General features: G+C 41.3%; 3 protein-coding genes across 10 annotated transcripts in view; 2 read left to right on the forward strand and 1 right to left on the reverse strand.

Moving 5' to 3' along the window:
- Positions 1 to 1,267, forward strand: part of unm_hu7910 (un-named hu7910) — a 32,336-nt gene extending 31,069 nt beyond the window's left edge. For all 7 annotated transcript variants that reach the window (XM_051393379.1, XM_051393372.1, XM_051393370.1 and 4 more), the window contains one exon: positions 54 to 1,267. In XM_051393379.1, the coding sequence (XP_051249339.1) occupies positions 54 to 204 (151 nt within the window). In that variant the 3' untranslated portion in view covers positions 205 to 1,267. The remainder of the gene's footprint in view (positions 1 to 53) is intronic.
- A 2-nt stretch (positions 1,268 to 1,269) lies between these two features.
- On the reverse strand, positions 1,270 to 10,473 carry LOC127359520 (clavesin-1-like). 2 transcript variants are annotated; one of them, XM_051393436.1, is made up of 8 exons: positions 10,154 to 10,473; positions 7,760 to 8,414; positions 6,819 to 6,989; positions 6,595 to 6,713; positions 6,123 to 6,297; positions 5,729 to 5,839; positions 4,908 to 5,137; positions 1,270 to 4,164 (listed from the first exon to the last, which is right to left on the reverse strand). In XM_051393436.1, exons 2-8 carry the CDS (start codon positions 7,856 to 7,858, stop codon positions 4,086 to 4,088), a joined length of 984 nt encoding a protein of 327 aa, XP_051249396.1. In that variant the 5' UTR covers positions 7,859 to 8,414; positions 10,154 to 10,473; the 3' UTR covers positions 1,270 to 4,085. The 2 variants fall into 2 exon arrangements, with proteins under 2 accessions (XP_051249396.1, XP_051249395.1); XM_051393435.1 differs by having other exon boundaries at positions 10,143 to 10,473.
- Positions 10,474 to 11,787: 1,314 nt separating this feature from the next.
- riok3 (RIO kinase 3 (yeast)) overlaps positions 11,788 to 14,329 on the forward strand; it is a 9,643-nt gene continuing 7,101 nt past the window's right edge. Inside the window, exon 1 of the mRNA XM_051393417.1 lies at positions 11,788 to 12,134. Coding sequence (XP_051249377.1) covers positions 12,099 to 12,134 — 36 coding nt within the window. The 5' untranslated portion in view covers positions 11,788 to 12,098. The remainder of the gene's footprint in view (positions 12,135 to 14,329) is intronic.

Consider the following 14,329-nt stretch of genomic DNA (forward strand, 5'->3'; position numbering starts at 1 on the left):
GCTGTGTACCGTCACTAATCTCTGTTAACCTTCTCCTTCCTGTGCTGTCGCAGGGAATGGGAGGAGGGTAAAGTCCTCATCTTCGACGACTCCTTCGAGCACGAGGTTTGGCAGGACGCCGACAGCTACCGCCTCATCTTCATCGTGGACGTTTGGCACCCGGAGTTAACGGCGTACCAGCGCCAGACCCTGAGCCCGATTTAAACCAACCCGAACACACAGAGGACCCAGACCGCAGACCCGGTAAGAACAATCTGACAGATTAATGGGACCAGCTCTGACTGCCCCCCCCCTCCCCTGAGACTGAGAAGGATCACGTGGCGACGGACTTATTTTTGCTTTTTTTGTGGATAAACTACTAAACTTGTCGAAGACTATTGAAGGATCAAACCATCAGACTGAAGGATGGAAATAAAGAACGAAGTTACTACTGACTTTACAACCTTTCACCAAACAACAAACTGAACACGTACTCCTTTTAGTCCCGACTGACCCGGTTCCGCCCTGTTTTGGACTGGGAACCTTGTGATTGATTTCATGTTTTTGGGAAAGTTGGATGTCATCTGCAGCTGTAGAGACGTTACTGAGCCTCAAACCAAAAACCCGCCCTCTGGTGTTTCACGCCTTCGTGTCGATGAATCCTTAAAACACTAAAACAGATTGACAGAATCGCCTTCATTACACTTTAAAAATGATCTGTTGCCGTTCATGAAGAGAAGAAGCCTTAATTTTAGCTCGACCACTATGCATTTCTTCAGTTTATCCCGCCGGGTTTTTAGTCTCACTTTTTTCATCACTTTTGCACAGTAACAAGGACACACGAGATGTTATAAAAGATGATTTATATTTATATTAAAAATAAAAAAATACTGAAAAAAATCAAAACCACAAAACAAAAGTGTTGTTTGTTTGTTTGTATCAGTTTGTGTTGAAGTTTTTGTTTTGTTGTTGTTTTTTTAACATTTATACTTAAGAACATTTGAATCATACACAGCTGCTTTGTTTCATTATCTAACCCATCGGTTTAAAAACATTTTCACTTGGAGTTAAATTAAAGTTCCATTAACCTGTCGTACCACTGATGTACAGTAGATGGCAGTGGTGACTCTTTTTGCCACCATTAAAAAGATCTTAGCTCCATCTGCTATTGCTCCTGTTATGTAACACAATGTGTCTGGTGGTGTTTCTGCATGAATGAACTTCAGTTTTTGGACAATGTCTTCAAAATAAAATCCCCACTGTTCAAATAAAAAACACAACACACTCACGTCGGTGTAAATGTTTACTTCTATACATTCATTGAAAGGAAATACATTACATTACAGTCGAGTGGAGATCAGATCAGTGTAGCCCTGATGATGAGTCAAACACACTGCAAAAAAATAATGACAAACTCTGCCTTTTATATTTGACAAATAATCCTAATTTAAGTTTTCGAAGTGAAATTATCCTCTCATGCTCACGACGTTTAACAAGATAATTTGACTTAAAACATCTCAGGATCAACTCGGCCAGAGTGTGTCACGCTTTTTTGCAGTGTAATAATACTTGTAACAATAATATACAATCTTCAAATAAGTTAAATTCAATAAAAACAATCTTTGCCTTCACTGCAGTTCGAGGTTAAAGGTGATAATTTGGCATCCTGTGGTCTCGTCACAGCACGACACGTCTTCAGAAACAAACATTTCACTCTGGTAGAACAACTCGTTATGTTTCATGCGTGTGATGCGGTTATAATATCTGCCGGGGTTTTTTTAATGTGCGGTGCTTTTATTTTGAAATTCTTGTGCAAAGTCTGTCTAACTTGACGTGATTTTGTTGTTTTACAAATATTCTACCAAAGTGAGGTTTTTTCTTTTTCTTTTGTTAAGGACGAATATTTGGCTGAATTCAAACTATTTTGATTCACTGATGTGAGAAGAGTCGCTGTTAGGGAACCGCACGGGGACCTGAAACTGTAGAGTTTAGATTCACAGCTTAGAAAACGAGGAAGATAAATGTTCTTGAAACATTTACAACTGAGTGTCACCAACAAGGATTATCTTTAATCTTGGTATTAAAGCTATAATCTGTAACTGTCTGTATGTAGTTGAGTTACATTATCCCAAATGTTTCCAGTCTGAAGCCACATTGTTACCATCCACTGTTTAGATCTTGGTGCTTTTTAACTCTAGATTTGAACCGGATGAAGGATTTTAGTCATCGGACGTCTGGATCTTAAGCAGCTCGGCTCGCAGCCCCTCCGGGACGTCCTCTGTCTGTCCAACAGCGTGGGAGAAGCAGTGATTGTTAAGGTGGAACTTTAGTGTGAAGATTAGTGTGAAACTTTTCTTTAAAGCTGTAAACACAATTATCTCCTCATTAAGTTGTTTATGTGACACATTTACTCATCCAGCAGACACAGAACAACATGATCACCCCATTGGAGTCCTGTTTGAGTCCAATATTCACCTGGTTAACTGTAAATCATTCAGTATGTTTCCACTAAAACAGCCAATTTAAGGACTCCGTTGCTATGGCAGTTCATTTAAAGGTAGATTACAGAGATTTTAAACAGAAAAGAAAATTCTCAACTTTAGCATGTTTGTTGTTGTTTTTTTTTTTCTTTGTAAATTAATTACAGCGATTAATAATTTATAAGTTGGTTCATTTTCTGTCATTTGACCGTTCCAGAGGTTTTCAAACTGTGAGGCGCCTCCTCGGGGGGGTGCAGGAGAGGTCAAAGGGAGGTGCAGAGGGGGAACGGTGGGGCAAAAAAATAGTGCACGAAGCGTACGGGAGTTAAAAAACGAACCCACTCTCTGAGTCATAACTCAATCAAACCTTAACACACAGACATCATACACATATTTTTAGATTCAGTGTGAGTTAAACTTTCTGAGAATATATTTATCATCCTCTCTGAAGTCCGACGTCCATAAATCTGCTTAGAAATTATAGAAGAAACTGCAGAACTTGCCTGAGAATCATCAGTTTTCCCTCAGTATTAAAGTAATCCAGTGACGGTACACCGCTAACAGGAAGTGCTAACAGCTAATTCAGCGTACTCTTAATGCCACTTTGCCAAAAATGTCAACAAATACAGGCTAAAGAGAAAACGGGGCTCAACGGTATACTTCCTGTTTACATCCCCTGGAGCATTATGGGCACTATGGCTCCAAAGCTTATTGCATTATTATCCCAGACACAAACATCCATTCGTATTAACTGATGACAAATGATTCTCTTTGTTTCCCTCAAACAATCTATTTCAATCTGGGTTTATGATTTTAGAGCAAAACTTAAATAAATGTTTTTTAAACGAATCCTTGTTGGTGCGACTCGCTCTGAATGTTCCTCAATCGTGGATGTGATTGAATATGTCGTCGTTTTAGTCTCAGCGTCCTCTTCGCTAACGCCGCCTGGCGTCAGTCCGAGGTTTCAATAAAGTTTCTCCACATCCCTCCGTGTGTCTGATTCTCTGGTTTCTGACTCGCAGACGGATTAAATGTGACCACGGAGTTACATTCCTGCTCGTTTCTGACTGAATTAGGAAAAAACTTGAAGCACGCAGCTGTGCAGCAGAAACTCACACACACACTTCGTGTTGTTGTTGTTGTTGTTGTTGTCGTGGACATCAGGACAGATGCTGCTGGCTGGAGAGAGGCTCAGCTGGGAGGCATTAGACGGCTCAGAGACAGGACAGATTGTGTGTGTGTGTGTGTGTGTGTGTGTGTGTGTGTGTGTGTGTGTGTGTGTGTGTGTGTGTGTGTGTGTGAGAGTGTGTGTGTGTGTGTGTGTGTGTGTGTGTGTGTGTCCTGTTCAGGAAGTTCAGTCGCTGTCAAAGTTCACGTCAACAGGACAAAAGGACACAAGTTCAAATCTACCAGCTTAACACACAGCTGGTGCTGTGTGTGTGTGTGTGTGTGTGTGTGTGTGTGTGTGTGTGTGTGTGTGTTATAGAGACAGATATAATGTGTGTGTGTGTGTTCATTAGATCTGCGTGTGTGTTGTTGTGTGTGACGGCTCTACTGTGTGTGTGTGTGTGTGTGTGTGTGTGTGTGTGTGTGTGTGTGTGTGTGTGTGTGTGTGTGTGTGTGTGTTCAGTCCAGGGCCAGTAGTGGTGTGCTGGTGTCTCTGTCCGTTTGTCGGAGAGTTCCTGGTTCCACCGCCGACTGAGACCTGAAAACACACACACACACACACACACACACACACACACACACACTGATAGTTGTAGTAACAGTACACAGGAAGTGGGCGTGGCCTCAACAGCGACCACAGTGACTGACAGACTGACCACAGCAGCGTAGCAGGAACAGCGAGCCGGTAATTGCTAACATCCTGGAAATACAGAGTCTGCTGCAGCTCTTACAGTCACTAGAAATACAGCGGCGGCCGCTGTGTGGTAGCTAAGCCAGGCTGGGGGAGGTAGGGGATGCAGAGAGGACGCTGGGGGAGGTGGGGGAGGTGGGCCGGCCTCCTCTTAGAGGGCGTTAACTCTGTTTTTATAGAAATATCCCAAACTGTCCACTCTGTGTCAGTATTGGACTTTCAGGTTGATTTGAAGCCATTTTCAACCCATTAATGTTGTAGATGTTAAAGGTTGAGCTCATTTGAACTACTTTATACACTTTTGGGTGATTTAATTAATAAAAGCATTTTATAATTAAACAGAACCAACGAATCTCTAAAAGTCATAAAAACAGCCCAATCAGCACATCTGGAGCTAAAGGGAATGATATATTCCTTATGTTAAATATTTTATTTCTGGACTTTCACACAGTGTCTTTAAACCGAGACGTCTAAAATATGTATTTGATTTCACTTTAATGGAGAAAAATGTTCATTTTCACTGCGAATAAAGATTTCTACTGTTTGTTTGAAGGATGTTAAAGTTCAAAGCAAAAACACTTTCTCCTCACCTCTTCATCATGTCCTTGTCTCCTCCTCCTCCCCCTCCACAGTTCTCCCTGACGTGCAGGGCGTCGTAGGTCAGCGTGTACTCGGTCTCGTCGTTGTAGTCGGGTCCCAGCAGCGTTCGGGCCCAGATGCCCATATCGTACGGAGGCAGAGTCCCACCGAACTCTGACGGCAAACACTCGGGCTGGATGAGCTGGTGGAGCGAGTTCAGGTTGTTACCGTGGAGGAAGATCTGAGGAGAGGAGGAGAGAGAGAGGAGGAAGGAGGAGAGGAGAGAGAGAGAGTGAGAGAAGAGAGGAAACAAAGGGAGGACAGAAGGAGACAGTGAGAGTAGAGCAGGCGAGAGGAAACGAGAGAGAGAGTGAGGAGACATGGAGGGGAGGAAAGAGAGAGTAAGAGAGAGGGGGAGAGAGAGTGAGAGGAGAGGAGAGGAGAGGGAAGGGGAGGAAACAAGGAAAGAGAGTCAGAGGGAGGGAGAGAGAGGGAGAGAGAGGAAACCAAGAGAGGAGAGGAGGAGACAGTGAGAGTGGAGAAGGTGAGAGGAGACGAGGAGAGGAGGAAAGAGAGTAAGGGAGAGTGAGAGAAGAGAGGAAACAAAGGGAGGAGAGGAGGCGAGAGGAAATAACGAGAGGAGACAAAGAGAGGAGAGAAAGCAGGAAGAAGAACGAGGAGAGGAGGGTGTTAATAATCAAAAGAGAAGATAAAACAGACAACTGACAAAAGGAGGAGAAAAGGTGAAAATTAAATGGAGGAGAAAGAAGAGAGGAGGCAGAAAAGAAAAAGAGGGAAGAGGACGTGTGTGTGTGTGTGTGTGTGTGTTCACCCTCTTCCTGGTCTTGTCCTTGAGGAAAGGTTTGATGATGGTGTACATGGCGTGAATGTACCACGGCTGATTCACAAAATGGATTCCTCCAAACCGAGCGGGAAAACTGTCCTGAGGAGACGAGGAGGAGGAGGAGAGGAGGGAGGAGAGGAGAGGAGAGGAGGAGGAGGAGAGGAGAGGGAGAGGAGGGGGGAGGAGAGGAGAGTTATTCAGTTTAACTTAATCCAGGATCAACAATCAACCCTCAACATTAAACAACATCAGTGAGTCTGAATTAGTTCAGTTCCAGTTGTGCCCCTGGTGGTACTCCGGAGTACCAGGCCAGTAAAAGAGACCTGCCTCTAACCGCGAGCTCAAGCTCATCAATCGATCCTATCGGAGTGTTTCCACTCACCTGGAGGCCTTCGATCGCCAGTTTCAGGATGTTGGGCGTGAGCTTGGAGGCCTGCTTGAAGGAGAAGTTGCTCCAGTCGATGATGAGGATGAAGCCGTTGATCTGGAGCTCCGGGTTCTCTATCAAAACCTCCAGAGAGAGAAGGATCGCTCGCAGGATGTCCGTGAACGAGTTCCTGACGGAGGCGGAGAAGATTACTGAGCGTGTGTGTGTGTGTGTGTGTGTGTGTGTGTGTGTGTGTGTGTGTGTGTGTGTGTGTGTGTGTGTGTGTGTCAACAGGTAATCAATAGTTAAAGCGAGTGTGACGGTCCTTCACGCTGTAAGTCTTAACCACAGTGTGTAATTTACAAAAAATGATTCATTAGGCTCTTTGTTGTTTTCAGTCAATAGTGTGTGTGTGTGTGTGTGTCTGTGTGTGTGTGTGTGTCTGTGTGTGTCTGTGTGTGTGTGTGTGTGTCTGTGTGTGTGTTACCTGCTCTGGTCCCAGTTGGAGGCGAACAGGATGAGGATTTTTCGGCCATGTTGGTCCGGAGTCTCCAGTACGCCAGGGAAACCGTCCATCAGTGCCCGCTTAATACCCGGGTCGTCCACCTGAAACGAATACACTGCTGGTTCCTGACTTCTCCTGAAACTATTAAACTACTAACTAACCAAAATCACATAAACACGAAGCACATTAAAGTATTAAAGACGGACCTTGAAGCTCTGGAACATGTCGAGGTTCTGCTGTCGGAACTGGAAGTACTGGGCCAGCAGCCTGAAGGTCTCCATCTGGTCGAACTTCCTGGCTCGCAGGAAACGGAGGATGAAGTCGTCGTCCGTCCGCAGGAAACCGATGTCCGGCCGCGTCACGATCATGTCCCGCACCTCGAGTCAGCACAGACAGAAACATGAGTCTCACATTGTACAGTAGTGTCGGCCCCCTGGTGGAGCCTCTAGTGGACGTTAGAGGAACTGCTCCAGGTTTCTGCCTCCTAACAGGAAGTTGTTCCTTGCCCCCGTCGCCAAGGTCCTGCTCATGGTGGGAACTGTTGAGTCTCTGTGAATAATTTCATAAGGAGTTCGGTCTAGATCTGCTCTATTTGAAAATGTTTCCACTGACAAGTATTGTGTGTGGAACCTGTTCACCATAATGCTTCCAACAACTAGGAATGTCCTGATCCGATCTCAACGATCGGTATCAATGCATTTGTGAAGTGATCGGTATCGGCTCTGTGAGCTTTATTGAAGAATCAATACAGCTTCAGTGCAGGCATTTTGTCTCTTCATGCAGAACTTTTGGATCGATTTTAATAATTTAATAACCTTTAATAACAGAAACACTCCACTAATGAATAAATCTTCACTGTGTGTCACTAAAAGTTTATATTATTGGTTGAAATCAGTTCGTTTTGTTTTACAGGAAGACAAAATAATCGGATTTCGATATAAAAATACAAAGAAATTGAGTTTTTGTGAATTTTCTTGGCATAAACTAAATATAGGATGAATATAACAATAAGGATTAAAAGGACTTTTTATTACTTTATCTCTTCAACCAGTGACAGAATATAATTTGTTTGCTGGTTCTTGGCTGGAAGGAACCGGAGAACCTGTGCTAACATTGTCTAACCCAGGTAGAATATGACGCCGTGTACCTGCTGGATGTCCTGATGCAGCGTGTCCGGGTTTTCGTTCAGCTCTAAGCGAGCCTTCTCCGTCGTCTCTGAGCTCAGTCCGGCGTGCAGATGCGTCATCGTGGCGTCCTCGCTCCTGTTTGGCTCCTGAAATAACGTTCCCGTTGGGTTCTGTTGGATCGACTCGTTTGGAACAATCTTAATGTGGTTGTTGAGTCTTTTTTAACACAATCTTACTCGCTGTCTGTGTTTGTGAGGAGTTTAAATTCCATATTTATAAAAACATAACGACGCAGTTGAAGACAATCCTGGTGGTCTTTGATGGTGAAAGCTGGACAATCGTCTCCGCTGTCTTCTTCTACATTGTTGCCTCTGAGGAAGCTGGATGTTCTGGTGGTGTTTTTTGGTTCCTGGTGCTGGACTGGATGTGGAGTTTGTTACTGGGTCATGGCAGAGACGTCTCACAGCTCCCTCCTCCTCCTCCGGCTCTCTGTCATCTTCCAGGTTCCGGGTTTTTATCAGACCACCTCGACCCTCATCGCCGGAGGCTCGATGATGATGATGATGATGATGATGACGAGTCCTGTGGTTCTGCACTGACCTCTGGGTTGGGTTGTCACAGAACAGGTCAGAGGTCGGTTAAGGCAGCTGGGTCTGATGGGGGGGCCTCCTCAGCCTGTAGGAGAGAGGAACAGTTAACAGCAGCGGTTCTCAACCTGGGGGGTCGGGACCCCACTGGGGGTCGCCAGAGCTTCAGTTTACGCCTTTATCTCAGCATTTAGTTCATTTCAGTGGAGAAGTTTTTAAAGTTTAGATTTTTATTTAAGATCTAAACTGCTGGTCGGAGCATTTAAAGACCTCACAGCCAAGAGTCAGGGAGGAGAAAACCCTGAATATGTCAACAAAGAAACCTATTAAATCTGTGAAACTACACAATACAGACAGAGATAATATACAGACTGTATGAAAAGTTCCTACAAATATCAGGAAAACTCGTCTCTGATCAATATTCACATAATAACAGTGTATCAGCTGTTCTTCTACTGTTACTGTTATACATTGAATATATAATATGAAATATCCATAAAATATAGTCAGTTTACTCACTGATAGCAACCTGGAGATTATAGATTATAGATTATAGATTATAGATGGCTGCTGTAGGAACGATGTGAGTTTTGGGAACTTGGTGGAAAAGTTTGGAGCAGTTCTGTACAAAATAAATTCTAATTAAAATTAAAATGGGGATGTGAACTCCCCAGATCACCACGGTTGTGTCTCCTTGGGGACAGTTGAGTATTAATAACTGGATTAATAACGTAAGAGCTCCAAACTCCAGCTGAAAGAAAAGCCTGTGAGAAGAGTGAACTGTAAAGACGAGATGGTTTAAGGAACAAAAGGGAAACCAAATCTCTGCTTTCTTACGTTTCTGTTGGGTTTTTATTGTTTATTCTTGTTATAAAAATGCAATAAAACAGAAAGTTTAAACGACTGACACCAGATCTTCTTATTTTCAGTTTATTAGCCGACGTATCTCTATCGCCCCCTGGTGGCAAGCTGCAGTATGTAAATAAAATCCTCCAAAGATGGTTCCTGTTACTTTAATTTTAATTTTCTGATCAGTTTTAATTCGTTATTTGAAGGTATAATTGGGCGTACGGGTGTTTTTAAAGTCAGACAATAAATCGCAATAAATTAAAGGACTCTTGATTAACCCTTTAAAAAAAATCACACATTTGCCACCTTCGCAAAAACTGCTGTAAAAATCTTATAAATCAATATTTTTTCCCACTTTTAATGAGTCAATCTTTTAGATTTAGCAGCTGAAGCCAAACGTGTCGCAGACTGTTCCTTTAAATGTGAATGTTAATATAGTCCTAAAACAAAAGAAATCTTTATAAATATCATATAACTGTATAATTCATGTTTTTCTAATGTAATGCCAGTTTTTGTCTCCATTCACTTTAATTACGTTATAATTAGTTAAATGTTTCATTTTGGACAATAGTTGTTCATATATTTGATTTTTCACTGTTAGAGGTCAATAAAGTTTATCTGTCTTTAGTCTCCATCTTATATTGGGGGGGTTAGGGTTGAAGATGACCCCCACCCCCCCCCAACTCGTCCCCATCTGCCGCTCACATTAACTGTGTCAGATGTCCACTGAGAGCATAATGGAAGAGGAGACACTTGAACGTCCCACGGGAGCTCTGCTTTAAATCAAACATAAAGGCGAATATATATGTGTGTGTGTGTGTGTGTGTGTGTGTGTGTGTGTGTGTGTGTGTGTGTGTGTGTGTGTGAGGTAGAGCTGTGGGAGCATCCTGCAGGAGGAGAGAGAGTGAGCGCATTAATCCTGGATGCAGATTTTAAGGAGGAGTGATACAGAGAGTGAGATACTGACAGTGAAGCGACCTGCTAGGTGTGCTGGTTGAATCCCGGCCGTCCTGGTTGGCCCGACGGCCCTCCGGTGGTGGTGCTGATGCTGGGGACGGTGGCGGAGGTGGCCATCGGTATCCCGCGGACAAAAAGAGGTTTCCGGATAAAATTAAATAAAAAAACAAAAGCAGGGATTTAAATTAGAAAAGAACAAGATCCAGATAGAGGTCCCTGAAGGCGTCTGCGGGGGCTGCAGCCTGTCCTTGCGGGTCCGTGCGGGCACCGTAACGCGTGAGGAGGACGCAGCATCACACTGATGCGTTTTCACTTTGTGCTCCGAGGAAGACGTCAGGATGCTCCTGAAAACGTCAAGTTTTCAAAATAAACAGCGCGACTTCCGGTCACCAGTTTCAAAAGAAGAGTCGTTTTGTTTTTGACCTGTTTGCGTCAGTATTAAAGTTTAAAGTTTAAAATGTTAACGGTGAGGATCTGAACACAACCTGAAGTCACTCTCTGGTATCAGGGAGAAGAAAACACTGAATATAATAAAGAAAAGGAACCTGTTCAATATGTATGATTGTAAAAAAAATCAATCAAACAAAAGATAGATATTAATCATAACATAATACCGACAGATAATTGGATAAAAGGTTCCTGATAATGAGAGAAAAACTCATCTCTGATCAATATTCACAGGAAATCATCTTTAAAAAGAGCTTCAAATTAATGTATTACATTGTTTGGGTTCATTGAACAGCTGAGAATAATATGAAATAATCTAATATGATACCGTGAACACAACAACTGCAGGAAGTTTGTGTTTGAGTTACTTTTACTTTGAAGGCAGACGCTACTGGTTTCCGGCCCTCTTCCTGTTGACGTTGTCTGACTTGACCCACCTGGACGCTGCCGCCTGTGACAGCAGCTGACGGCCATGCGCGTTCACGAGTCAACCTGGACAGATTGTAGGTTGTGCGCGCACACGGCGGCGGCTGGCGCGCGCACGCGGGAACACGCATGTGTGCATATAGGCTACCGGAAGTCAGCTGAACACAAAATAAATCCGTTTATAGACGGTATTTTAATTTATTATGTTTACAATGTTTGTTCTTTATGTGTTTGTGTTTATTTTTTATACTTTCTAACATTTATATCATGTAGTTATTTTTATTAATTATCAACATTTTTCACTTTAATATCTTCAATAAAGTTTTATTTATTAAAAAAAATATATAAAAAATAAAATTACAGCTCCTGACAATACTACTACTACTAATAATAATAATAATAATAATAAAGCCTATGTTTTTATTAATGCAGGTTTTTGTTAATAAATTGTATATTTAGTAAATTGCGTAAAATGCTTCTGGCATTTAAAATAAAATATATTATACTCAGGAACACATTTTATTTAAATAAAAAAATATAACTACATGAAACTTTTCATTATCGAATAATGAGTTAATTATTCTTATAGTTTTGTAAAAATATTTCCAGTTAACAAGGATCGAAAATCATTAATAATTATCAGAATTATTAATTGTCTGTGTGTCAGCGGATCGATTCATTGAGTCCGCTTCAATCACATATCGACAATAAATCGCAATTAATTAATTAAGAGCGTGTGGGCTTTTATTGTGAAGGCGCACTGTAGCCTCCCCGGTCAGTGACGTATTTCCTGTTGTGCCAAGGTCCGCTCAGCTGAGAAAGTGCTCTCGAGTCTCTCCTCCTCTCAACAACAACAACAACAACAACAACAACAACATCAACAACAACATCGCGCTCACTCAGAGTAAACCTCCTCACGGAGACATTTTATATTTTATATCTTATAACTGCAGTTCGTCAGCAGCTGCGGGAACACGCGTCACATCGCGAGATCTCGTTAGTCTCGTTCTCAGGACGTCTCAACCGGACCGTGCTAACGTTAGCTCAACGGCTAGCAACCATTCACTCTTCAAACTATCGATTAACCGAAACTATGGATCCGATAGGAGTCACAGCGGAAACACGGAAGGTGAGGGGCTCTTCTGAGGGGGGTGTGTGTGTGTGTGTGTGTGTGTGTGTGTGTGTGGGGGGGGAGAGAAACCTCACCGAGCTCAGTCAGTTAGCTTTAGCTACTGTTAGCTCTTATCCAACAGTCCTCTCACTGGGGGGAGACAGGAGAGAGAGAGAGACAGGAGGGAGAGAGAGAGACAGGGAGAGAGAGAGAGAGACAGGAGAGAGAGAGACAGGAGAGAGAGAGACAGCAGAGAGAGACAGCAGAGAGAGAGAGAGAGACAGCAGAGAGAGAGAGACAGGAGAGAGAGAGAGACAGGAGAGAGAGAGACAGGAGAGAGAGAGAGAGAGACAAGAGAGAGAGAGACAGGAGAGAGAGACAGGAGAGAGAGAGACAGGAGAGAGAGAGAGAGACAGGAGAGAGAGAGACAGGAGGGAGAGAGACAGCAGAGAGAGACAGCAGAGAGAGAGAGAGAGAGAGAGAGAGAGAGAGAGACAGGAGAGAGAGAGACAGGAGAGAGAGAGACAGAGAGAGAGAGAGAGACAGGGAGAGAGAGAGACAGGAGGGAGAGAGACAGCAGAGAGAGACAGCAAGAGAGAGAGAGACAGGAGAGAGAGAGACAGGAGAGAGAGAGACAGGAGAGAGAGAGAGACAGGAGAGAGAGACAGACAGGAGAGAGAGAGACAGGGAGAGAGAGAGAAGGAGAGAGAGAGAGACAGGAGAGAGAGACAGACAGGAGAGAGACAGACAGGAGAGAGAGAGACAGGAGAGAGAGAGAGAGACAGGAGAGAGAGAGAGAGACAGGAGGGAGAGAGACAGGAGAGAGAGGGAGACAGGAGAGAGAGAGACAGGAGAGAGAGAGACAGGAGAGAGAGAGAGACAGGGAGAGAGAGAGAGACAGGAGGGAGAGAGACAGGAGAGAGAGAGACAGGAGAGAGAGAGAGACAGGAGAGAGAGAGAGACAGGAGAGAGAGAGAGAGACAGGAGGGAGAGAGACAGGAGAGAGAGAGACAGGAGAGAGAGAGAGAGACAGGAGAGAGAGAGAGAGACAGGAGGGAGAGAGACAGGAGAGAGAGAGAGAGACAGGAGAGAGAGAGAGAGACAGGAGAGAGAGAGAGAGACAGGAGAGAGAGAGAGAGAGACAGGAGAGAGACAGACAGTTACTGTAGTGCAGCATATTGTTCCTTTGAGTTGTACTTCCTGCTGTACTCAGATATTACACCTTGTAATCGATTACATTGACAGTAACTTACACTCACTTCCTGTCCATTAAACTGATAAACTATTATTAACTTTTTATATTTTATATCTATAATATATAATAATAATAATAATATATAATATAAATATGTAATAATAATAATAATAATATATAATAATAATAATATATAATAATAATAATAATATATAATAATAATAATATATAATATAAATATGTAATAATAATAATAATATATAATATAAATATATAATAATATATAATAATAATAATATATAATAATAATATATTATAATAATAATATATAATAATAATAATATATAATATAAATATGTAATAATAATAATATATAATATAAATATATAATAATATATAATAATAATAATATATAATAATAATAATAATATATTATAATAATAATATATAATAATAATAAATAATAATAATAATAATATATAATATAAATATATAATAATAATAATAATAATAATATATAATATAAATATATAATAATATATAATATATAAATATATAATAATAATAATAATATATAATAATAATATATAATAATAATAATATTAATAATAATATATAATATAAATATATAATAATATATAATAATAATAATAATATATAATAATAATATATAATAATTATATAATAATAATAATATATAATAATAATAATAATAATATATAATAATATATAATAATAATAATAATAATTATATATAATCAATAAACAGACGTTGAAACTAACTGTTACAGGAAGTTCAGTCACACTTCAGTTTGTTCTTCTGGGTTAATATGGATCTTATTCAGCTGATACGTTCATCAATAACTGACTGATATCGATCAGATCATTTCATTTTAAATAAAGTTGATAAGCTGTAAGTTTTTACACACCTATTAATATTGTTTACAACAACAACAACAACAAACAGCTCTGACTCTTATCAGACACAATAAAACATGTAGCTGATATTTCCACATTT

The sequence above is a fragment of the Dicentrarchus labrax genome, unplaced genomic scaffold (assembly GCF_905237075.1).
Source record: "Dicentrarchus labrax unplaced genomic scaffold, dlabrax2021, whole genome shotgun sequence".
In the NCBI taxonomy this organism is placed as follows: domain Eukaryota; kingdom Metazoa; phylum Chordata; class Actinopteri; family Moronidae; genus Dicentrarchus; species Dicentrarchus labrax.

Bases quoted from the DNA above. Each gene is read 5' to 3' on its own strand.
- LOC127359520 (XM_051393436.1), bottom strand. From the start codon at position 7,858: ATGACGCATCTGCACGCCGGACTGAGCTCAGAGACGACGGAGAAGGCT. The intron at 6,714-6,818 runs GTCCGTCTTTAA...TATTCGTTTCAG, and splicing joins ACATGTTCCAGAGCTTCAAG to GTGGACGACCCGGGTATTAA. The intron at 6,298-6,594 runs GTAACACACACA...CGCCTCCGTCAG, and splicing joins TCCAACTGGGACCAGAGCAG to GAACTCGTTCACGGACATCC.